At 46.3% G+C, this 26,380-nt stretch overlaps 1 protein-coding gene across 1 annotated transcript in view; it reads right to left on the bottom strand.

Annotated features, from left to right (window-relative positions):
* Tmem178b (transmembrane protein 178B) overlaps positions 1 to 26,380 on the bottom strand; it is a 378,681-nt gene that overhangs the window by 18,414 nt on the left and 333,887 nt on the right. The window contains exon 3 of the mRNA XM_059256565.1: positions 18,455 to 18,592. Coding sequence (XP_059112548.1) covers positions 18,455 to 18,592 — 138 coding nt within the window. The remainder of the gene's footprint in view (positions 1 to 18,454; positions 18,593 to 26,380) is intronic.

Genomic DNA, 26,380 nt, shown 5'->3' with positions numbered 1-26,380 from the left:
CTAAATGATTTTTTTTCACATCTTCACTGTTAGTTACTGAATATAAATGTAGCTGCTTATGGATAAAATGTTTACATATGTGTATTTATATAAACACATATACACACATACATTATATATATGATAAGCATTATTTCATGTGTCTCAGAGATATTAGCCTTTTAAATCCTCCAAGAAACTTTATGAGATTTCGATGGGGAAACCGAGGCAGAAAGTGGTTCCATGAATTGCCTGAAGTTACATAACTGAAGGTATCCAAGCCTGTCTACACCGTCTCTCACCACAGCTGCTCCACGTTCATGCATCCTGCCTGTTCAGACGCAGTGAAATTGGTGTTAGCAGAGAAACTATTTTTCCTCCATAGACCACATCCCCAGTGATATTCAAAGAAAACTGGTCAGTTAGCTGGTGAGAGCCTGAAAAGATGTCCTACCTTTATCATAGGTGATCTAGTGAGGTTCAGGGTACCCTTTAGACATAGGGGCTAATTAATGAAATATCTTTACTTCTTCATAGTACTGAGAAACCCATCACAACCGCCCTAACTTTTCTCATTACCACCAGGTGGGGAGATGACTCTTATTGGGAGGAAGCAGGATTTCCAGAAAGAAGAAGGTAGAGGTTAAGAAAGAAAATGAATTAAAGACAAGACAGTAACATTTTCATTGTGGCTTCTCAACAGGAACTAAATCCAGTGAGCAGAAGGAATGGGTGGATAGGAGAGAATCTACCGAAGCCCAGAATGCCTCAGCACCCAGAAGGGTCTGCTCCCCCAACCATGCTAGCTGGAAACGGGTCTCTACCCAGCATCAGCACCCAGAAGGGTCTGCTCCCCCAACCATGCTATCTGGAAATGGGCCTCTACCCAGCATCAGCACCCAGAAGGGTCTGCTCCCCCAACCATGCTATCTGGAACAGGCCTCTACCCAGCATCAGCACCCAGAAGGATCTGCTCCCCCAACCATGCTATCTGGAAATGGGCCTCTACCCAGCATCAGCACCCAGAAGGGTCTGCTCCCCCAACCATGCTATCTGGAACAGGCCTCTACCCAGCAAGCCTTCTTACTCTGCTCTCCTCTCCAGGCTCAAAGGGATGATGTTTATCCCCAGCCCCTTCATTATCCCTATTCTAACTAAAGTGTAACAAGAGGAGACAGCACAGAAGAGAGGTGGGCTGGGCTCTAGGAGACTGTAGTAGCTTTGTTTTTATTATTTGTGGTTTTTTTATTTATTGGTTTCTCGAGACAGGGTTTCTCTGTGTAGCCCTGGCCGTCCTGGCCTCACTCTGTAATCAACGCTGGCCTCGAAGTCAGAGATCTGCCTGCCTCTTCCTGAGTGCAGGGATTAAATGCATGTGCCAACACTGCCCGACTGTGCTAGCTTAAGTATTGAAAAGGCTGGTGGGCAGCTGTGGCTGACCAAGCTGCAGCCAGGCTCACTAACAGCCATTCCACATTCTTCCATTCTAGAATGGTTTGTCTGAGGGAACATTTGGATCTACAGAGCATGTATCATGCAGGTACCAGCAGGCCAGAAAAAAGAAAAAAAAAAAAGCAAACCTCCACAGTAGTCTCTGCCACTGAGGAGCAGAGTAGGGGAGCAGACGTGTCTGGGCCTCACGCCTCGGCCTCCCCACCAGCTCGCCACTTAGGGCAGGTAGTCACCTCTTCTCCTGTGGGAGGGAGACCCTCTTTCCCCCAGCATCCTTCTGAGGTGAGCAGAGACATTTCCAATTCAGGTGCCTTAAATGAGAAGGCTGAGAGGAAGGTGCCACCCCAACAATGCTCTCAGCCATGCTAAGTCGGGAGCCCTAAGAAGCTGTATTCCAGTGACTTCTGGGAAATGTGATTTTCACGGAGCTTAACTGCTAATGTTAAAAGCTGAGCCACAGCGAGCATTTTAATTAATTACCTGTTATTTTTAAGTAAATTAGAACAGAGAATGTGGTAGCATCTTTGAGGAGAAGCAGCTGGATTCTGCCAGGGTGGAGATGGAAGGGCGCAGCCTTGGCATGCCTTCCCTTCCAAGATCCACATGGGGGAGTATGGGTCAAATGCCATACAGACTCACACTTTAGTTTTATACAAAGCTCCTTAAGTGCCATTTTTTAGGCAAAAAGGAATTTTTGCTTCATTCACCACCGAGTTCAGGTACACAGTGATATATCAAAACAGAAATGTATTAATAACATATGACATCCTACATAGGGCTGAATAGAGACCCGGGCTACCACTTCTGGAAGGTTGCCAGTCCAGGCCTAAGAGCAGCTTCATTTCCTAGACGGATGGGGAAGAAGGGAACGTTTCCTGGGTTCCACCTTCAGCCTCAACGCTAGCTCCCCGTGCGCCTGCCCCTATGTCTTCACACCGCTCTCTGTTACGGCCTCGGCCACCTGACATGCTCTTTGTCGGAGAACCTGTCTGCCTCCACGGTTTTCCCGGGTGTCCTTTTAAGGACAGCGGCCAGGCAGGTTTGCAGTTGTGTCTGGGTGACCGTGGCACAAGGCCCAACGTACAAGTAGACCCCCAATTAATAGTAATTGGGTTGGATTCAGTTGTAAAATCAGAGAACTTACAGACACAACAGTATTCAAACACTTGGGGAAAAAAAACTGCTAAAGAGACGACTGACTTTGATTTGTGTCATTTTTAGCAGAAAGAACCCAAATCAAATCCACCTGCAACGGCAGTGAGGCTTAAAATAAAGATGGCAAATGGGACAACTTCGAGCGGCCAGCCAAGAAGGGGTGCCCGCCACTCCAGAGGTTTCTGCCCCAATGTGGTCGGAAACGACTAGAAAGCTGTGCTTCTGAATGCTCACAACGAGGCCAGCGCCATCCAAAGTGCTGCACTCTGGTGCAGAGTTTGTGAGAGATACTGACTGGACCCCGAGCCTTCAGGAAAGCTCAGGACCTCAGCGTGCACAGCAAGGCCGCCCAGGTCAGCTAATTCGAAGCGGTCTGTTGGAGGGTGGCACAGGACTGTGGCTGAGGGGACGTGGCACAGGATCGTTCCTGATGAGAACTCCAGGCTGGGGACACTGAATTTTATTCTGTAAACATGAGGGAGCCACAGAAAATTTTTCATCAAGAAATGCTGTGTAATTAGCATATTTTAGGAAAGTAGTATGTTTTAAAGGATGAATTCAGTGCAAAGTAGGGAAATGAGCACTTACGAAATTCTTGTTTGGGGGCGAGATGCTTTTGCAATACATTATCTCATTTCATCTTCACAACAATCCCAACAGGGCTGGCAGCGCTACCTCAATTTCACCAATGGGAAACGCGGGCTCAGAGACTGGCAACCAAGTGGGGTGGGGTAGGAGAGACTTCTCCCCAGAGCTAAACGACTCCCAAAATACTGCAGCTTCAATAACAGCCCAGATGGAGCTCGAGGAGCGGAGGCAAATGAACAGGCCACAAAGAACGCTGTGAGGAGCCTGTTGTCAGATGTTGACAATGGATGGAGAGGTGGAGGTGAAGATGGATCCGTGAAAAGTGGCACGAGGGACAGCCTGTGACTTCAGATGTCAAAAAAAAAAGGAGGGTGTCTCCTTGGGGGAAAGGAAAGAAGAGAGGATAATAAGTACTGGGTGCCTATAGTGAGCCAAGTGTTTTCATGTGTTTGAAAATCATAAAGCACGTGTGTAATGTGTGCAGAGAAAAGACAAGTCTAATTGAAGGCACGTTGGGATTCCAGAAGGATAGAAACATGTGCGATAGAATACGTGAGGCCTGTGTTCAAACTGTTCCATACATACGAACTACACTTACTGCACAAGTGTGTGTGTGTGTGTGTGTGTTGTGTATGCAAATTTTGTGTGTTTGTGTATATGTATTGTGTGTATTTTGTATTTGTGTATTTTGTGTGTGTGTGTGTGTGTGTGTGTGTGTCTACCTATGACCCAGTGAAGTCACTCCACTCCCTTTCTCCTCTGTGTGCCTCCCAAATGAGGCTAAAGTTCAAAAGAGACCTTACCTTGCCTTTAAAGTCCTACAAACTGTAATGTGTTGCCTGGCTAGCTAGAGGAGGGAGCCTCAGTTGAGAAAATGCCTCCATAGGATCAGGCTGCAGGCAAGCCTGTAGGGCATTTTATTAGAGGAGGGCTCAGCCCATTGTGGATGGTGCCATCCCTAGGCTGGTGGTCCTGGGTTCTATAAGAAAGCAGGTTGAGCAAGCCATGAGAAGCAAGCCAGTAAGCAGCACTCCGCCATGACCTCTGCATCAGCTCCTGCCTCCAGGTTCCTGCCCTGCGTGAGTCCCTGTCCTGATTTCCTTTAATGATGAACAGCAATGTGGAAACATAAGCCAAGTAAACCCTTTCCTCCCAAAGTTGCTCTGGTCGTGGTGTTTCATCACAGCAATAGTAACCTTGACTAAGACGTCAGGTCATATATGTTCCCTCTCCACCCTTTCGGGTGATCAGCACCTCTTCAGGAGACTAGAATTACTTAGAATCACCATCACCCTTCTCTTTTTCTTAAAATTTTGTAGTTAAAGGTATTAGCAAGGAAAAGAAGAACAGCTAGTTTGTCATACTAAGTCATCTAGGTGTCGATTCTTCTCTAAGACCAGAAGCAACTCCAAGGCTAGAAAAAGTTTCATCTTCTACAGTATGCAGAACTTAGTAGGTACTTAATAGCTGGTTGTCTATTGCATGACTAACAAGCATTGGGTGGGTTCAAATGGTTCACTGAAGTATGAATGCTTGCCTTTGCATACCCACATTTTGGATACCCTTGACTTTTTGATAGTGTTTGTATATGTGTTTCCAAGCCCCAAATCAGAATAGAAGGTATAAGCAAGCTCTAATACTAGGAAAGTGTCTTGGATGTAGGGCAGTTCTCCCCACGCTCATTTTCTAATTACTTTCAACCTGGTAATAAAATACAAGCACTAACCTATCCATCCCAGCAATCCAAGTTCTGTCAAGATGAAAATGTTTGTCCACCAGAGCAGAATCCACTTGGCCATCCAGGGCCATGTTCCTAAAATCTCTTCAAGGTCACTATCCCCTAGGATCCCAAGATCCTGGCATAGTATGGATGACTAAATAGATTGGGCTTGCTATGATTCATCTACTTTATCCGCAGTGAGGTACAGATGTAGTTCTGGGTCCAAGGTGGACCTCATTATCCGACACATGGGCTGCCTTCAGGTCTTTCTCCCAGGTTCTCCAGTTTTAGCCAGTTCTCTAAATTTCCAGTAGTAGGGGGAGCAGGAGGCCCTAAATCCTGTCTGAATACTCCACTTGCCCATTGGGGATGTACTTTATGTACCACAGGGGCTTGCTTAATGGGATCTGGTCTGGTTGGACCGATGTCTGGTATACTGGCTTTGGTCTCATCCTGCAGACTTTGGTAGGCACAATGCATCTCAGCCACTCAAGTACTGGGGATGATAAGGAGCCACAAGAGGACAGATGACCCAGCCTGGCTATTTGGGGCCACTTCTCACTGTCTTTAATTTCTTCACTGTCATCTCTGCGCCTCCTTCTAACATTTCCATTCCCAGGGGACAGGAGAGAGAACACACCTCCTCACTCTCCGCCTATTCCTCCCTCATAGTTTCCTTGGGGCAGCTTTTAAGCCCAATAGGTCTCCATTTGCTGCAGAAACCATCATTTTTCTTTGACTTATGATTTGTTTTAAGGACCAGTGCTTGGGTGACAAGTTCCCTTTCCTTGAAATTTGTCCATCTCGGTAGGAAGAAGCCAGAAGAGCAATAGGAAGGAAGTCTTTTGAAGTTGCTTTAGAGATTTCCTAAGTTTCCATGGTAACTGGTCACTGTGGCATCTTCACTGCATTCTCAGGGCTTTCTCTTCTGCTGAGTGGGTAGAGCAACCTGTTCTTTCTCAACAACCACCCATCAGAGGAGAGAGTTTTCCCACTGCCCTGCCTCTCTCTCTTCTCATGCCTGTCCTTAATTCTGTACTTCTGTCTATGGGAAGTTCCTTGTATCGAGTGGACCAAGATTCAATACAGTGGTGGCATCATTTCTGTGCCTGGAAAGGCAATGTCTTGCTTGGTGCTGAGAGATGGTGTCTTAGGGTATCTTGGTCCCAGTCTGAACCATATTGATTCACCAACTCAGATATTTCTGTGCTAGTACAGAAAAGCCAACTGGGGAGGTTCTGGACTATGGAAAAATTATCCATTCTCTGTGAGAAGAAAAACAAAATCATCTACCCTATCCTCATTCTGGATACTGAGAACCAATACTAGGCCTCGCTATATTTATTAATGTGATTTTGCTGTCCCACTCTTGGGGCTATCCTGCCCAAAAGATGATTTAATTATTCATTAAAGGAACTTCCCCCCAAAGACCCATCAAGTGTTCCATCAAAAGCATCCACAGATGGGGTACACCCTAAAATTCTTTGAATCTTTCACCTTTAAATCCTCACCTCGCTGTATCCTTCAATTCTAACATGTCCTTATTCTTACTCAATCTTGGTGCCATTACTCTTACACTGCTTTAGTCAAATACCACATGGAAAAGATGCCTTAATACAGGATTCTAGTTATAATACGTTTGATTTCCCTTCTGAGGCTCAACGCGAGTGTGTGAGGTGCTACTCTCCTTTACCACACAAGCAATCGGGCCAGCCTTCTCTTCTTGATGGGTTGCCTTTTCAACATTTGGGGCCATCCTGGGACACAAGAAAAGGAACTCACATGATGCTTATTCAGTCATCACAACAGCAGACTTGGCCTGTGTTATGGAGAAAGGGAGCTGCAAGCGGGATAGAGAGCGGATATGTTCTTAGAAGATCTCCCAGGGGCTCTGCAACAAAAGAATTCTGTTCTAGCTACAAGATATTTGAATGTTCTGGACAGTGCTGGAGAACCAGATGGCTTTGCAGACATGCTCTCTTGAATTCTCAGTGTTTGCACAAGGGGGTTATGGTTTCAATTTTGCACTGGGCCCCTAGTGAGGCAGAGTGCTCTTGGATGTATACCACTACACTAACTACTGGGAACACCCTGTTAGTACCCTACGCCTAATATGGCTACCTACCCCAGGCATGGACACAGTACTCCCTACCCCTACTGAAACTATGAGTACCAGGCTATAGAGTCTCCAACAGTACACACCCTAGAAGGTAGCCAGGGAAGCAGATAAACTCATATAATATTGAATGTTTTGTGCAATTGATAGATGACAGGGCAGAATGGAAACTGATGTCCCTTCAATAAATCAAGCCTTTGACCATGACCTTAAAGGCCCCTCATGACCTGTCTACCTGTTTTGTATCACCTCCATTTCCATCCCACTCTGCACCTGTCACACTCATCCTCATGCTCAATTTCTTTAGACCTAATAGTTGCATTAACATTCCAAGTGCTTTGTTCATCTTGGGGTCTTTTTTTGTAAGGAATGGTTCCCCCCAATGTCTTCTTGTAGCCTATTACTACCCTACATGCAGGATCCTCCTGCCCCTGCTGGAAGCCTTGCATGTTCTACCCCATCTGCAATGTCCCCTCACTTTCTCCTTCCTGTTCCTATTTCCCTCTACACTGCTTGTCACCTAACATTTTCTATAATCATGGTACTTGCTTAGTTTTCTGTCCTTCCCACTAGAATGTGAGCTTCACAGACTTTCTCTGCTTCTCTACTGTATCCCAGGTAAGCGGTATGTGGTACACAGGAAGAACTCAGTATTTACTGAATGAAGGGATGAGATACTAGGGTAGGGATTAAACTGAGAGGAATTATCTGTATGAGGATTCATTTTCCTATCTCCACAACACATACCACAAAGTGTCTTGGTGGTATTGGTAACAATGACATAAAGCTACTGAGGCAGGAAAGGAGTGTCACTGAAGGTAGTTATTTTAAAAAAGAGGTATCTCAAGGGTTGGGGAGATGGCTCAGCAGTTAAGAACACTGACTGCTCTTTCTCCCAGAGACCCTAGGGGGTTCAGTTCCCAGAACTAACCATAGTGGCTTACAGCCATCTGTAACTTCAATTCTAGAGGATCTGACACCCTCTCTTGCCTCTGTGGGCACTGCACACATGTTGTATACAAACATCCATGCAGGCAAAAACACCCATACACATAAAAATAATAACAAAAATGAAAACAAATTAAGAAAGGAAATATCTCAGTGCCAAAATAATAATATCAAAAATTTTATGAGAACACTGCCTGGCATTGTTATAAGTCCTTCAGATGAGTTAACTCTGTAATTCTCACAGCTATGCTTGAATTGAGAACTATTATTAGCTCTTTTTAATAGATGAGAAAATTGAAGCAAGGCATGAAAGGCAGATAAGGAATGTCCCAATGTCACATGGCTAGTACAATGTTCCTTTGGTCCTGGACTGCATCTTCATGAAAAACCCATAATTATCTCTTTTCATTGGGTGACTCTGCTTCCTGAACAAGGATTCTGGGCCCCCAGTTAGGAAGCAGGATATGGAAGGGGGCTCCTATGAGCAAGTGTGCCTAGGAACATCTAAGAGGTGAGGGTTGAATTTCTATATCAACTTTCTTAATACCTTCACCAACCACCTCCATTTCCACCCCCTGCCCTGTTCTATATTTCAGCATTTTATCTTGGAATTCAAGAAGAAAGCGTCCCCTATCTCAGCTGGGCATGGAAGTGTAGCGTTCTTGAATATTTTCTGAGTAGGTTTTAGAGCCTCCTGATGTGACCCTCATGCACCACAGTTGGCTTGGCCAGGGATGCTTACTGTTCTGTTCTGAGGCTGATATTTACAACAGAAGAGGCAGCATTGGTGGACATTTTACAACCCTTGGGGGTCTGAAATCTTCCTGCTGCTTGGATTGCTAGAGTGATCTACCCTGGCCACACGATCTATATAAAGTAAACCTAGATGTTATTTCCCAATCTTCCCGACAACATGTCTCCTCCCCTAAATGACATTTACTGTCAAAATATACCCTTTAAGGACATGTTTTGAATGTAATTATAAAATGCTAATAAATATTCAGGTATGTACCTTGCAAGGGGCAAGAAACATTCTGGATGTGAACTAGACTGTAAACATCTGCTTAAGATTTTGAAAGACTGTAAGGCAAAATGTCTGGGTCAGAGTTATGTGTTCTGGTGAAGACTCACATCAAACTACAAAAGCAGATCAGCAGGGTAAATGTATGTTTTGTTTTGTTTTGTTTTTTATGTCAGAGCCATTTCTGATTGGCTGTGACAGACCCTGAGCATGTCTCTGCTTATTAGAATGGACTTTGCTTAGGTCATATACATCATAGTAAGAGCTGCCATTTATTACTAGCTTTGCATATTGCCAAGTCACTGGCTTATTGGATTTATTCTCTCTTCCTGGAATATCTAATTTACCTGGCCCTCTGCTTAGTATCTCCCCTCTCTGACCAATGAGTTTTGAAGTCATGACCTGGAGACATGAAGTTTAAAATTTAGTATCTCTTGACCTTATAAAAACTCCTGTTTCCAAGCAGGCCAGAGCTAGGGACTGGCAATGGGGGGAGGCTGGGAGAAAAGGCTGATGGGAAAGTTGAACGCTTATAGGACTCCTTAAGAAATCACTTTGGTACCTAAATGAAACAGTGCTTAAGACACATACTTAATGCCACTGATGATCATGCCAAACTCAAGTTTTCAAAATTTCTGCCCTTAAGCAAGATCTTCATCTGCCAGAAGAGGGGCATCATGCTGAGAGTCTGGGGGTTTAACGCACAGTTGTCTACCTATGCCAAACACATGGCATCATTGATTTATATATCACAACAATCATTCAAAACTGATAGCTAGAGCTTCTTCAGAGAATTCTCTTCATTCCTCTTGATGGAATGGCAAGGTAGAAGAGGCCACACCAATCATGGATGGTATGAAAAGAACCTTTCCCTGTTTCCTTTTCCCCATTACCATCCATGTACCCAGTCCTGGCCACCATCTCCTTCATATGCCTCCTATGTGCTTTGAGAAGGGGGCAAAGGAAATATAAAGCACTGTGTGGGGGGGGCAGTGCTGTTGATATCACTCTGTATGCTGTGAATGTGTTGCTCTGATTAGTTAATAAATAAAGTGCTGATTGGCCAGTAGCCAGGCAGGAAGTATAGGCGGGACAAAGAGAGAGGAGAATTCTGGGAACAGGAAGGCTGAGTCAGGAGTCACCAGCCAGATACAAAGGAAGCAAAATGTAAAAGTACCAGTAAGCCACAAGCCACGTGGCAACTTATAGAGAATAGAAATGGGTTAATATAAGAACTAGATAACAAGAAGCCTGCCACAGCCATACCGTTTATAAGTAATATAAGTCTCTGTGCATTTACTTGGGTCTGAGCAGCTTCAGGAGCTGGGTGGACACAGGAAAACTTCAGCTACAGGGCAGTGCAGAAGGCATTAAGAGAAATTGTGGAAATACTGGCACTTGCAGAAAGGCACAGAACTGGAGTTCAGTGAGACACAGAAATGTTCAGCATGGGTACCCAGGCCAGAGGCAGCAGTCTAGGCTGCAAGAATACAGGCCAGTGTCTTGGACCAGGCTTAAGATTCATTTCTGCCAGCTACTAGCTGGGTGATCTGGAAGACAGAACACAACTGCCCTTATCTAAACCACAAGGGGTCCGGCTGGGTAGTGTCTAAAATCTTTTCTATTTCTAAGGCTCAAGGAGTCCAGGTTAAGGTCAGAAACCCCATGAATTCAGGTCTCACTCATATTCTGCTTCCTATAGGAACTGAAGACATTTTGTAACAAGAGAAGATAGGTTCTAGTACTGCTCAGTAAATGTGAAAAGAGGAGGAGGCCCATGAAAGGGAATATTGTTACAGTAGGGACTATAGATAAGGCTGTGTGCTTTAGGAGAATGCTGCACAAAACCAAAACACTTTCTATTCCTTCCATATAATTTACTTTTCCAACATAGTCACTCAGCAGCTATTTATCAGGCTGCAGACATGCTCTTGACCCAGGAGACACCTTAGTGGAGGCATTCTGTAACTAAGGCAGACAGGCTTGATGTTTGTGGAGCATGGGTATCAGTGCAGGGAGAGAAATGATGAGCAAACACAGAGTGTTATGATTCCAGACACCTTGTCCCCAGATCTTGGTTTCTAATGCCATTATCTAATAAAAAGAAACAGATCTCGGTGGAAAGATGGTACAGGGTGGGAGCAGAAAACACACAAGATGGCCTGGAGCGCCTCGTGGTGGTGTTCAAAAGTGAGTGTACAAACAAGGAACCAACCGAACATAAAACAGCAGAAAACAAAACCCCACATATCGGGCTATGTCAAAGGGCACAAGAACCAATTAGAAGACTTCTCAAATGCCAAGGCTGGCAGAGCTGGAAGGACCAAGAGAAGCAGCACTGGACTATAATTCAAACGACAAAATCAATGCCCTTGAGTCCACACCAATATAAAAGAGTGACCAAGTGAATTAAATGTGGACAGCAAGAGACAAATACTCCATCTAGAATAACTCCAAATTATTTCCATGACTGCTCTACCCTACGGGAGGGTTTCCACCCCGGGACTCCATCGTTGCACCCCATTCCTCCTGGGTGACTATACACACAATGGCTGTCTTCAGGGGGATACAGTATAGACATGGGGGAGGAAAAGAATTGACAGTGGGGGGCTGGAGAGATGGCTCAGCAGTTAAGAGCACTGGCTGCTCTTCCAGAAGTCCTGAGTTCAATTCCCAGCAACCACATGGTGGCTCAGAACCATCTGTAATGAGATCTGGCGCCCTCTTCTGGCCTGCAGGCAAACACAGAACACTGTATACATAATAAAAAAAATAAATCTTAAAAAAAAAAAAGAATTGACAGGAGAAACACTACCTATTCCAAACGATCAAAGCAACCTCGACAGTCATGAGTATGAGTCATGTTTAAATGATGGGATATCAATGGCCCTTTGCCTTTGTGATCTCCCTCCCCAAAACCATAATTCAGTCTAATAATGAAAAAAAAAATCACAGTAAGTCCCCAAAGAAGAGCATCCTATAATAGGCCTGGTCAATATTCCAAAACTGCCAGGGTCATCTGAAACAAATAAGACTTAGGGAGGTGCCACAGCCAAGAGAAACCTAGAGAAACAGTAGCATTGAATGCATCTTGGTGCCAGGGATGGGCTCCTGGAACAGAAAAGGACACTGGATAAACCTACAAGGATCTGAATGAGCCAGGAGCTTTAGTTAATAATAATGCACCAATATTCATTCATCCCCTGTAACAGATGTGCCGCAATAATGCAAACATAGTAATAAAAGAAGAAATTGGGTGTATGGACTGAGTGTGATACCCTAACTCTTGTTAACGCTTGCTCAATTCTACAAATTAATTAATTATGCTTGTGTGTGTGCACACTTGCATGCCACATCACACATGTGGAAGTTAGAGGGTAGTCTGTGGTTTTTAGCTCTCAGCTTCCACCCTATAGGTCCCAGGGATTGGACTCAGGTCACCAGACTTGGCTGCAAACATCTTTACCTGTTGAGCCATCCCACTAGCTCTCAATTTCCCTTACATCTGAAAGTGTTCTAAAAATTAAGTGTTTACTAAAGAGCAGAGCCTCTCTTGGTGGCTTTGAAGAAGCTAGCTTCCATGGGTTCTAACCCCTGCAAGGAGAGGAATTCCATCATCAACACTGTGACCCTGGCAAGAATCTTAAGCCTCAAAGGAGAACCCAGCCACAAACGTGAGCACAGTTTAGTAAGATCTTCGGCTGAGACCCCTGGTAAGCTACACCTGGAATTCTTATTCAGGGAAACTATGAGATAATAAATGTTTAAAGCTGCTTAATAAAATAGCAACAAAACCCAAAATAACATATAGCTAGGCATGAAGAGGCACACTAATGAAATTTAAGTTAATTAAACTGTAAAGCATGCTGGGCATGTCCACTGAATTGCCAGTCAAGGAGACTCTGAGGGGGAACCTTGGAATAGGGATGTGAACCTAAGGAAGGAAGCATCCATGAGTTGTTCCTTGGTTAAAGATACCAGGCAGCTCCAGGGCCTGAAGCAACCTTTGTATGTGTTGGGACAGAAAGGCAACCAGTATGGGTGAAGAGGCGTGAGGGTAACAGTGTATGCACAGGAAAACAGAAAGGCAGCTGAGAAAGGCAAGGTCAACCGGGATGTGGAAACTCTTAAAGAAAGGAAGGAATTTGGGTTTTATTTTAAGTTCAATTGCAAGTCATTAGACTACTAGTGACAGGAGGTGAGCGACACATCTGGTTCCTAGTTTAAACCATTTATGCTGGGATGGCAAGATGACCCAGTGGGTAAAGGCGCTTGCCACCAAGCCTGACAACCTGAGTCTGATCCCTGGGATCCACATGGTGGAGAGAACCCATTCCCCAGGGCTAGCCTCTAGTCTCTACATGTATGCCACAGTGCACGCGCACACGTGCACGCGCACGCACACACACACACACACACACACGCACACACAAAATGTAATAAAATAAAATAAAAGTTCATGTTAACTGCTCTGTTCAGGATTAATCATGGCATGGCCATAATGGAGTCAGGGTGGCCAGCAAGGGACTTGCCAGTGCTAGTCTAGACAAAAGATGGTGGAGCCTTAGCCCTGGCTGGGAGTAAAGAGGAAGGAAGACTTCCAACAATTATGGGAGGACTGTGGGAAGGTTCTTGATGCTATGAACATGGACTAGCTATTCCAACTCATCTTTTAAAGCTTTGTGCCTAAGAAGCTTCCAGAGAGGGAGTCACATGTGAGCAGAGCAGTCATGTGCTCCTGCGCCGCATCGTCTGTCCCTGTGTTATCCTGTTCCCAGGCCTCTGAATGTCGCTGATGATTCATTATGATGGTTGCTCGCACCCACACGGGGCTGTACCAGTCTGGGCTAGATCTGCAGAGGTGCTGCCAAAGAGAAGCTGGATCCCACCCACCACCCCCAGCCTCCTGGCCAAACATGCTGCCCTGCTTAATTAATAGTTTCCTCTGGCTTGAATATCGATTTAACAGTTTGTTGGTAGTTATTGCGCAGTGTGTGAGGCACCCTCTCTTTAACTCTGAAATGGTCAGATATAGACCAGATAAATGTCCAATGGAGGCCATCTTCCCATTGGAACAGAGAAGAGGGTGTGAAGACAATTATAAATATATATTTACATATGTATTTATAACTTGAAAAACACATATCTAGGCAAGAAGTGGCATAGCACAGAAATTTAAATTAATTAAAATGTAGATGATGCCTCATATGTTTGATGAATTACTTTACTTAGAGTTGTAACTCAATAGTTGGAATCTTGATTCCAAATATACTTCTCCACTTAAAATAATTGTGTGTGTTACAGGTTTGTGTGTGTAGGTACACACAGGTGTGTGTACATATGTGAGTATATGTGTGTTGTATGTGTGCATGTAAGTGTGAGTGTGTAGGTGCATGTGCATATGTGTACGTATGGAGGCCAGAGTTTAACCTTTCCTGTCATTTGTCAGGAGCTGTCTACGTTGTTTTTGAGACATGTCTCTCCTTGGCCTGGACCTTGCTGATCGGACTAGGCTAACTGGCAGGTGAACTCCAAGGATTCACCTGTCTCTGCCTCCCACTGCTGGTATAACAAGCACCCACCATCACACCTATCCTTTCTAGATAGGCTCTGAGGACTGAACTCGGGCCCCCAGGCCAAGCACTTTACTGACTGAGTCATCTCCCCATCCCAAATGTGCCCCTTTCTTTCTTGCCAAATCTTCCCCTTTACCTGTTTACCTACTCACGTCTGGCCGGCTCCAGATACAGCTGCTCTTGGTCTCTACCGGCATAGCTTCCAGCCCAAAATAACCATTGGGGACCTGGCTTTGCTCAGTAATAGACACCCGAGGGAGCTCTACCCAAGAGAAGGCTACAAGGTCACATTTGGAGACTATCTATGCAGTTTCAGTGACTAATGGTGGTGGTGTGTCTTGGAGATGGCTAGAACAGGTGGCTTACTCTGTAAGGTCATCTAGAGGAAACTGACCCCGGGAGAACAGACCTTTCAGGTTCTGGGACAGGTTCATGCTAGGATGTCTCTGGTTCTCCAGGTCCAGACATTTCTTCTGGGTTCATGACTGGTCCTTCAGTTGAACTATCACAACTGAGCAGGGCCAGGAATTCAGCCTCTGATCTTGAACCATATCCTTCTCCAACATACGTATTTTTAACAAGACCAGTGGAACATGACTTATTTTCCTAAGTCAGAGCATGCAGTTGCCCTGGGCTGCTGAACTCCCAGAGCTGTGTCTCTCCCAGTTGCAAAGGATGCCAACTGGAGAAGGAGGGGTATGGCAGAACTTCCAAAAAAGAAAACCCCACCATTCAAGGGATGAGAAGTCAATGGCTTTGGTATTAATGCCCTTGTTATTTCAGGTCCTGATAGTGCCCAGAAGTGTACGGATACCACTTCTCTTCCCATCCCAGCTTCATTCATGAGTATATTGCTTTACTTCCAATTAAAAAAAAAAAAAAAACCTCCCGGGGGAAGAGAAGGCTTTGTGACCTGGGAACGAATCAGACTCTGCCTAGCCTGGACTGTGCTCTGATCAGCAAGAAGTGGCTGTGGGAAGAGCAGCTTCTCTAGAGTCGGTTGTCACACTTTATCAAAAGTACGGATTTGCCATTTTAAAACTATGTATCACGTATCCAAGAAGGGCAGATTTGCGTGCACCTCCCAGTAGTCAGGGCTTGGGCAGGCCTTCCAGCTACTGGAGGTGTGGAGGTGTGCATGTGTGCATGAGTGTGTGTGTGTGTGTGTGTGTGTGTGTGTGCGCACACGTATGCATGCATGAGTGTTCTCTGATACCGTACAAAGTGGGAGCTGGAAGGGCTCGCTGATTCTCGGCTCTATTTGCACATGGAGTATACACCAAAAGCTCTGTGGGGTTGGTCCTGATTGGCCTGCATCACGGCTTACTCAAAGCTTTCCGGGAAGCTCTGACTGAAAATGGGTGAGGACTGCCTGGGGTAAAGAGAGCAAGGCTCCCATTCGTTCCGTCTTCAGAATGGAGTTTGCAGCTCCTAATCTATCCTGGAGCTCCAGACATCTAGGAGGTGCCCCAGAAGTAGGAGGGCGGGGCTCCAGGCACCCTCCTGCCCACAGCTTCTGTCCTCTTGCCTTTTGTCCTAAGGCCTCCAGTGAGTGGGAGGTGACCCAGTGACCTCACTGTAGTCACAGCTTTCAGCTTAGCCATTACCATGCAACTCTGGCCTGTTATTATTTGACCTACCCCCATGGCCTGGCTGAAAAAGATAAGCGAGTCAATGGCATTCTGGCTGTTCGTCCACAAGTTAACTGAAGTCCTTTGAAACGCTCTCAGAGTTGAAAGGTCCCAGGTTCTGAGCCTTGTTCCTGCCTGAAGTGAACGGCCAGTGAAGAAGGCATCCAAGCATAGCAAATGCTAGGCAAGGACTAGAGATGGAAGACAGCAAGCCCCCCACCTGGGAGCTCAGTCTGAAGCCTGTTTGCTCAGCTTCTCTGTGATACCCAGGAGACCTCTCTCCAGTCTCAGGAAAGTGCCTCATCAGAGCCTGTTCTGTGTCTCCAAAGAGCAAACAGGATACAGCCTCACTACAAACAGGATACAACCTCATTACAAACAGGATACAGCCACACTACAAACAGGATCCAGCCTCATTCAAATAGGATACAGCCTCACTATAAACAGGATACAACCTCACTACAAACAGGATACAGCCACACTACAAACAGGATCCAGCCTCATTCAAATAGGATACAGTCTCACTACAAACAGGATACAGTCTCACTACAAACAGGATACAGCCTCACTAAAACAGGATACAGCCTCACTAAAATAGGATACAGTCTCACTAAAATAGGATACAGCCTCACCAAAATAGGGTACAGTCTCACTAAAATAGGATGCAGTCTCACTAAAACAGGATACAGCCTCACTAAAATAGGATACAGTCTCACTAAAATAGAATACAGCCTCACTAAAATAGGATGCAGTCTCACTAAAACAGGATACAGCCTCACAACTAACAGGATGCAGCTTCACTACTAACAGGACACAGCTGCCCTACAAACAGGCTACAGCCTCACTACAAAGAGGATACAGATGCTTTGCTTTTTATCTTTTTTTATATTTTGAAGAGCCACATGAAAGGTGGATTACAAAGGGGAGACAAACGGACTCTTCTGGTAAGATACAGTGTGAGGACCATCAGCGAATTTGAGTCCCTGTTTTAATGAAGAAAGGGGGAGCCCACAGAACGTAAGTCTGTGTTGGGGGATGGTGACATCTATATAGAATCTCAATCACAGAGCCACCATGCCCCTCTCACTCTCTGAGCCTCTGCCTTAAGCACAGGTGTGGGCCCCAGGGGTGGCAGCTCTGGCAATGGGGACATCCTGACTCTGATGACATGTGAGTCCCCTAAGTATCAGCTCCATGGGAAGCCTGCCTTCATGTGTGACACAGAGTAGCTATGCTTCAAGGAACAGAGCAAAAGTTGAGGGCCCAAGTCCTTCCTGCAGAGCCCTCCTCCTCTTCCTCCCCTAAACCAGAGCTTTTTGTGCCCCAGATGTCTCTCTGTGCACAGGGAGGGACAAGCTTCCCCATTCCTCAGGTTGGCCTGTAGATAAAGAGTCCCACAGCCCACTCCATCTTTCTCTCCTCAGCTCAGAAACTGGCCCAAAAGAGACCGGTCAAGCACCTGCACGATGCCCAAAGCTGGACTGACATCTGCTTCCTGTGTGGGACTAGTTTTCTCTTCCTCCCACAAGCATTTCTAATTCTGTCCATCCACACTCATTCTCTTCCTCCAGACAACACACAACTCACCCATCCACCTGTTCCAGGCAGTCCAAAGCTTGAGCTCTAGGCTAAGCCCCAAACCAGAAGACTCCAAAGGGAAGGAAGATGCCCAAGTAGATGGCGAGAAAACTTTTATTTGGCTTGGACTAGAACCTGTTCGCTCCTAACTACGCAGTTCTAGATCCCGAGTCTGCTAACAGCCACTGGGCTGACTCAGTGGCTATGAAAGCAGTACGAAAAGGGAACAGAAATGGGAGGATCTAGTCTTGTGCCGCCACCGCCTTTGTTAAACCATAAATCAAGGATGAGCATGGACCTTTGGAGAAGAAATGCCTCCTTCCTGGGTCTACCACTAAAATACAGGGCAAGGGAGGGTAAAGTGCCCAGCATATCCTGGTTTCATGCTTCCAAGTCTGAGGTCTCCAACTGCTGTCATGTGAGTTCATAGCCACAGTGTCTCCCTTCCATCTAAGCACTGAGGTCCCCAAGGCTCTCGACACTGAGGACCATGTCTCATTTCCCTTTGCATCACTAATAGCTAGTAGAGCGGTCAACAGGTGACAGGAACAGACTGTTGATGAACCAACAGATGAGGGAGCAGACAGAACTGTGTTGGCCACACCCCTCTGTGCTATCCTCTTACCACATCTCCACAGTCAGCAGGATGTTCCCAGTCTCCCCCTCCCCATCAGCAGCTTTCAGCCTTACCTCCCATGAGGAAGAGAAGCCCTGCCACATACTGCATAAGGCCTCGGTCCCAGCAGCAGCCCAGCACACCGATGATCCAGCCGAAGAGGATGATGGCCACCGCCATACCCATGAAGCCAGCTGTCATTCTGCGCAGGTCTATGAGGAAGCAGGAGGGAAGCAGTTAGCATTGGAACCTGTGAGAGGATAGGGTCAGGTATACCTTAGCCCTGGGGCAGGGAGAAGAGGGGGGGCACTTCAAGCACAGGCAGACCACCCACTCAGACTCCTGCACAGGAGAGCCACCAGTGGTGACTGTCTTCTATGCAACATGCTGTGACAGCTGGATTCCTAAGCACAGGGCAAGCACATGATCCCCTGTGGCTCACTTCATCTGTGCTAGGCAAGTGCTGCCCTTCCTGGGACTCTAGCTCATCCTTAATTCACAGGTGCTGTCTTTAGTCCTGGGTGGAGAACGGAGCCGGTTGCTAACAGGAACCCCATAAGTGGAAGAAAGGACGCGGATCCAGATAGTCGTGACTAACCACTGCATTCGTCAGCCTTTTAGAGATGTGAGAGCAGGGAGGTGGGGTGCCGGAGCAGAGCAGGGGCTCTGCGGGCAGGCTGCCTCTACTAGGCCCTCCCTCCTTTAACCCAGGGTCTGCTGGACTGTGGGAGAAGTCACATGTGAAAATCTGGTTGGGGTTGGGGGAGCGGGGGGTTGGTGCTCAGCTCCATCCCAAACTGGCTCTTAGGGCTTAGTTTTGCCTGCATCCTTGGCAACAGAGGAAGAGCCACGTCTTCGTCCCTGAGTCTGAGCCCCCGGAGCAGGCCTTCTTTGCAGTAGTCTCTCTCTTTCCAGTCTCTTGGGTCAGCCCCAGCTTCAGGGCGAGGACCGTGCCTGCTCGACACCTCTACGACCTGTCAGACAGAACTAGGAATGACTTGGTGAGGAAGGAGACTGCTGGAAAAATGCTGTCTACAGCAGAAGGGAGAGGGCAGAGCTGGTCCGTGTCTCTGCTGGCTATTTAGCATCTTGCCCAGCTCAGCTTTTTTGCTGGCTCCTTCCCTCCTGTGGCCAGATGTGCCCAGAACTACTGTTGCGTGGTCGCTTTACATGATGTCTTCGATCTGGACTTGTTCCCCAAATGTTTTCCTTCTCTTACTCTCTTTTTTTAAAGTTGGCTTTTTACTTCCTCCTGGGGAGTACCTCACTCCATTATATTGGTCATTCCTTCTTGAGTCTGCCTGCCCTCTCTCATGCCTCCCTGCATTTAAGCCAGTGACACCAGCCCCAACCAGCTAACAGGGCACTAAGCAAGAGCAACACCATTTTGTTTGGCCTCTGCCCCAAGTTCTGACTCCTCTGCAGCATCACAAAGCATCCTAGAGGACCTCAGAGATATTTTGCTCTCTCAAAGGAAGGGCAAAATGTCAGGGTGATAGAGAGGGTGCCTGCCTGGAATCAAGGTACCTCACATGCACTGCTACCCCAACTATTTCTTTTTCTTTTTTTCTTTCTTTTTTTTATTTTTTTCTTTCTTTTTTTTTCTCTTTTTCTGGTTTTTTTGAGATAGGGTTTCTCTGTGTAGCTTTGTGCCTTTCCTGGAACTCACTTTGTAGCACAGGCTAGCCTCAAACTCTCAGAGATCTGCCTGCCTCTGCCTCCCAAGTGCTAGGATTAAAGGTGTGCGCCACCACCGCCAAATTACCCAACTATTTCTTCTAGAGAAGGTGCCTGCCTAAAATCAAGGTACCTCACATGCACCACTACCCCAACTATCTCTTCTAGTACCAGAGCAACAAAAGCAACAGGGTTTCTGTGGGCCTGGGGATCTGCATAATTCATCAAGAGGCCAACCATCCATCCTCTCCTTCTCTTACATTCTATCCACTCCTACCTTCCCAGAGTCATGCCCCCCACACAAAAAAAGGGACCTCTGCCTCTAACCGAGCACAATTTGAGTCAAGATCCCTCAGTTGAGGAATATGGTCTCTTTGTTCTGACAAGGAAAGTCAGACATTGTCAGCTCCAGCCAACAGAGTCTGGTTAAAGAGTGGGAGGCACAAACACAGAGGGAAAACAATGGCTGGCCTCACATCTGGGAAGGAGAATCCTGCAGCCCCTGCACAGTTCCCCGGTCCCAGAGGCAGAGGACCCTGAAAGGGGCAGCAGAGCAGACACCTGCCCTATCTGGTTCTCCTTTGCCGTCCTGAGCACCCAGCAGGCCTGCCCCAGCCAGGTGGAAATCACACTCTGTATTCACTTCTGTGAGTTGCCAAGGAAGCCTCATTATCACATAGCACTGTGCAGATTGCTCAGACTGCCAAATGAGTCAGGCAATGCTTTGCTCAAAGAGTCATGCGCTGATAATACTCACACACGAGCCAAGCCTCCTGCATAGCCAGCCCTAGCCAGAAAGGAAGGAATAGCACTCCCTGCCCATGGGCCAGGCCAGTTCCTATGGGTCGGTCCTTTCATTTCCACCAGCACAGTCACACTCACTGCCACCCAGCCCTGACCGGGGTCCCGTCTTTCCTCACAAGGGCCAGCTACTTTGTCAGTGGAGAAAGTTCCCAAGAGGACATGGGAGGCCACGTGGATTGATTCCTAGGAACAGGATAATCTGTGATTAATACTTTACCCTCTGCTTTCTTGAAAGGCAAATGGGAAGGGAAAGAGTCCAGCTCTCTCACTGGGAAGCTTAGTACCTTAAACAGAAGGTACTTAAAGTCAGTACCCTTTCCTGGCCTCTTCCCCTCTTCATCCCATGAAGGCTTCTAGGCCTTGTCCCCTGTGACCCCAGTAAGCTTATTTGGCCTCCTTTCTGGAGGCCAAATTCTCACTTGACTTTAATGCCTGGAAGTCCTACATTGTCCCCAGGCTCTATAGACCCTTGGGAGCAAAGATATTGCCTAAGGGACTGAGTGAATAGTGGTTCACATCAAGTGAGCCCACACTGGCCAGAGACAAACCCGGGGGTTTGTAAGGTAGGAAATCTAAAGAGAATACCAACCATAAAAAATAGGAGATGACATTTATTGATGGATGAGAACAAAGTGTTTTACTTAGAAGAAAATAGGAGGGAGCAGAAAAGCAGGGAAATGGAGGAAATAATGTTCTTCCAAGTTCTGAGCAGACCCCTGGTCATCTAGGTCTTAGGTGAGGGAGGGGCAATTGCCTTCTCTCTCTCAGCTTGGGTAAACTTCTGTGTCTCCCACAGGGTATTGTTGACTGAGGTAAAGGGTTGTTCTAAGTTGTTGATGTGGAAATAGGATGGAAAACAGAGATCCTGACTGCATTTTCATTGACCCAGGGAAGATTTTCACATCATCCTTGAGTCTGACTCTGTCCAACCTCTTCATGAACAGCTGGTTCTTTTCTCCTTGGAAAGTTAACTGAGTTATCTATGTAGTAGCCCAGGCAAGCTACTATACTAGGTCAGAAGGCGGGCAGGACAACAAATATTCCAATTTTACAGATCAGAAAAAGGCAAGCTCTGAAGACAAGTAATAAGTTACTGACAGTCTCAAAGCTAGTGGAGTGCAAATAGAGTTGTGTGAGAGAATGGGATAAATAAAAGAATTAAAATTGATGTGAACAAATGCACTTGTTTTTTTCTTCCAAAATCAAGCCAGAACTATAGCTAAGAGATGGGGAACAAAGGAAAGAGGCAACAGGAAGAGCGAGAGTGGCGAAACTGGAGGGCGGCAGAAATGGTTAGGCCGATTCCAAAGGCAGGATCAGGGAAACCCATCTGCAGAATTCCCCACAGGCTCCCGAACTCATCCACATAGAGAAGGGGTGAAACAGGTGTTTAGATGGAGTTATTTGAAAAGGAATTAGAGTCTCAGATCCTCTGACTACTCCAAACCACTGAGGGGCATCCATTTCTCCCAATTTCCAGGACATTGAATAAAGAAAGCACTTAGGGATGGGGTAAGGTACAACCTCCACCAAGGATTGGCTAGCGCAGGTAAGGGCAGGATTCCTCCACACTGAAGTTCACGACCACTCCCTGCTAGGTGATGTGAAATCTTACACTGACACACACACACACTGAACCCTCTTCTGTTTGGTCTCCAGAAGATGGTTGTGAGAGCCAACCCCAGCCTAGGCTGGGTGAGTGAGGTTCCTCCTGGGCCACCAACAGCCCCTTGCACTGTGGACTCTGAAAGCAGAGGGGCTGCCCGAGAGGCTAAGTGTATGGTGGGTTCCAAGTCCCAAGTTGACTTGGGGTTCCCTCCCTGACTCAGTGGTTCTCGCAACTCTTTAGCATTCCACTCTGAAACGTGAGCGGGTAAAGGTGCTGGCTCTCGAGTCTGAACCTCAGTGTGATCCCTGGGACCTGCATGGTGGAAGGAGAGAACCAACTCCCACACGTTGTTCTCTGATTCCTGCCACACATGACTTAGCACGTGTGTGCCTACACTCAGGCACTCACCTCAGACACATATACACACTAAATAAATGTTTAAAAAAAAAACTAAATGAGCAGACAACCAACTGAGAGAATCCTACAGCTGTGTGGGGTGGGCGAAATGGGGGGAGCAAAGTGTATAAGGGGAAGAAAAACAATGTATGAGTATTAATATCCTCAGAGAGACAAGAGCTGGAAGACATTGCTCCCATAAAGTAAAAACTGAATACTTTAAAAACAAAACAAACAAACAAAACACTGCCTGGAGAGTCAAGCATGAAATAGAATGACAGAATGAAAAAATCAGGGAAATTTACACATATTCCAACTTCAGTATTAATTATCTTATTGTGCTCCAAAAGATTTAAGGAAAAATACCCATACTCCGAGAGCATGAAATGGCATGAGCCTGGCTGCTTCTTGGGAGGCCGAGGCAGGAGGAGCTGAAGTTTGAGGCCAGGCTGGATTATAGAGCGAGTTCAAGGCTGGCCAGACAGCTGAGTGCTGCCTTGTCTCTAAACAGAGACTATAAAAATGGCTGGGGCCCCAGGCAGCTGTGAGGGGTGAGAGAGCAAGGGGTGGGAGAGAGAAAAAGAAAAAGCAGAGAAATAAACAGCAAACAAATCGGCGGATCGATGGATGGATGGGGCAAGAAGGAAATGTGACAATGCCTAGCTTTAATTCACACACAGAATCTGGTCCATGGAGCCCTGGGGAAGGCTATCGCATTCCTGTGTCAGCGTAGAGGGCCTGAGAAGGTATTGTTGGCTGTTCAACAATTTCTCATGCTTTCTGTTTGCATTTGAGTTAGTGTCGCTGTCACTCTGGGGTCATGCAGATGATGTCACAGCTCTTCTCTGACCTACCTGCCATCATATCTCTGTAAATGATGATATATGTCCTAAACAATAGAATGATGTAAAAGTGGAAAAAAAAGAAATCTTTCTGTAAAAAAAAATAAAAAGTAAATCATAAATGCACTTAAAAAATCATAAATGTATTTTAAAAATAAATAAATCATGAATGTATTTAAAAATAAATAAATCATCAATATATTTAAAAAAGAATGAAGGACTAGCTATGGTTTTCCTTGAACCCATAGTAATATCTTATAATCAAGAATTTACACAGTTTGTATTTCATTCTCCATCACTTACTGATTTATAGAAGAAAAAGAAAAGAATGGAAAAAGGAGAAAAAAAAAACCAGACTCTAACTCATCTTTCTCAGAAGCCTTAGAAAAATATCATTTTTGGTTGGTCTAAGAATCATCAAATAGAAAAGAGCCTTGGATGGTAAGTTTATTCTGCAGGCTAACATGGAAATCAAAACTCTCATGAGCCGGGCGGTGGTGGCACACGCCTTTAATCCCAGCACTCGGGAGGCAGAGCCAGGTGGATCTCTGTGAGTTCGAGGCCAGCCTGGGCTACCAAGTGAGTTCCAGGAAAGGCACAAAGCTACACAGAGAAACCCTGTCTTGAAAAACCAAAAAAAAAAAAAAAAAAAAAACAAACAAAAACAAAATAAAAAAAACCTCTCATGAACTGTGTTGGGTTTGAGGATGTCATCTGTGTTCCATGACCCTCACAGTTAGTGTTCTAATATTTGAAATAAAGGTGCATTCTAAACTCCTGAATGTTATCCAGCAAGGTGTGAAGGAGTGGGAGGGGGGCGGCTGACCATGAGAGAAGGTGAAGGAAGAAGGACAAGGAGAACCATTAAATACAGCTAGAAAAAAAAAAAAAATGGCTGAGGAGCTCCCAACTGGATCAGGCCCTCAGGATAAGTAAGACAGTCAATTAGCTTGAACTGTTTGGGAGGCCCCCAGGCAGTGGGACCAGGACCTGTCCTTGGTTCATGAGCTGATGTTTGGAGCCTGGGGCCTATGCAGGGACACTTTGCTCAGCCTAGGTGAAGGGAGGAGGGGACTGGACCTGCCTTGATTGAATCTACCAGGCTGAGCTGAATTCCCAGGGGAGACCTTGCCCTGGAGGAGATGGGGATGAGGGGTGGGATGGAGAGAGGGCAGAGTGGGGGGGAGGGCGGGAGGAGGGAGGACAGGGGAATCCATGGCTGACATGTAAAATTAAATTAAATTATAAAATAAAATAAAGAAACAAAGCTAGAAAAAAAAACAGTTCTTCTCTACTTATTTTCATTTTATCTTAAAGTTTACACTCCAATTAACATTTAAATTGAAAGGAATTACTCACAACTCTGCACAGGAAACTAGGCTACCTGCATTAAGTCAACACCAAATTGGGGAGAGTGCCACTATCGGGGTCTTTGTGTCCTGCTTCTGCTATGAAGATCTTGCACAGAAAAAACGATCATGATTGGAACATTTCTTTTTTTCCCCTTGAAAAAAAAAACAACTAAAAATGGTAAGGGTAAACTCAGATTAGACCTTGTTACCTAGGTAAAGGCTGGATGCATTTGGGAAAGGGAGCACACTGTAGTAATGGCTGCAATTGTAAAGGGAAGAGTCAGGAGGACTGCCTTGCCTCTGGAAGCTCCCCCTTCCATATGTATGGCAGAAGCAGGCAACCCTGGATGCAAAGGTGCCACCCTGGGAGCACAATAATCACTCACAAATGAACCAGGTCAGGGGCATTGCAGGCTGAACCAAGTGCAGGGGACAGAGGCCCAGTGTCTCTGTCCTGAGGGGTCAGTCAGTATGGGAGGAGAGGGAAGAGCGAGAGAGAATACGAATGAGATGGAATTGGCAATGAACTGCCTACCCATGGGGTCAACTCAGGACAGGCTGATTCAGAGCACAGGGAGCATTCCAGAGACCAGTCGTTATCCTCAAAGGAGGTGATGTTGGAGTGGAGATGTGGGGACACATGAACAGATTCTGGGAACTGGGGCGCTTCTCTTCAGTGTCTCACTCTTTCTACCCTTTGGCCCTGGAAACATGGACAAATTAGCCAGTCTCTCTGGATCTCCATTCATGCATATGGTGAGTGGAGGTTAGGCTAGCATTGATATCCAAGAGTTATTGGGAAGTCTCCCTGAGCTACAGGTGCAAACTCCGTTAGGGACACAGGCGTATACCAGGGAGTGAAAGTCACCCGGGTTGAAGCAACTGTTCTCCACGCACTGCATCCCCTGCCTTCACCACCTTTGCACACAGAAGGAATGGCGCCGCCGTATGCTGGTGCGTGCTTCTCATTAAAGATTTGTGACTCAGAGAGAGCACCTGGAATCTGTTCCTTTGCTTTTCAGATGCTGGAGAGGCTAAGGCCAAGGAATCATTTATTAACATGGAGATGCACACACCCTGGAGTGTTGCTGCTCTCTATCCTCCAAGGACCCAAACAGCTGGAGGCTACAGCAGCTAATAGCAGAGGTGCCGGTGGCCGGTGGCCGTCCAGGCTCTTTCAACCCTGGGCTCTCGCAGCGAGCACTTCAGGCATGTAGGAGGAAGAGATACGGGGCAGAATATGACGATGTGTTGGGAGGGATTTGGTGACTTAGGTGAGAACAACAGGAACAGCTTTTGCCTCTGACTCACACAGTGCAA

This window comes from Peromyscus eremicus, chromosome 3 (assembly GCF_949786415.1).
Source record: "Peromyscus eremicus chromosome 3, PerEre_H2_v1, whole genome shotgun sequence".
Taxonomy (NCBI): domain Eukaryota; kingdom Metazoa; phylum Chordata; class Mammalia; order Rodentia; family Cricetidae; genus Peromyscus; species Peromyscus eremicus.
Note: the sequence above shows the minus strand (reverse complement) of the source record. Positions and strands in the feature narration are given on the sequence as shown.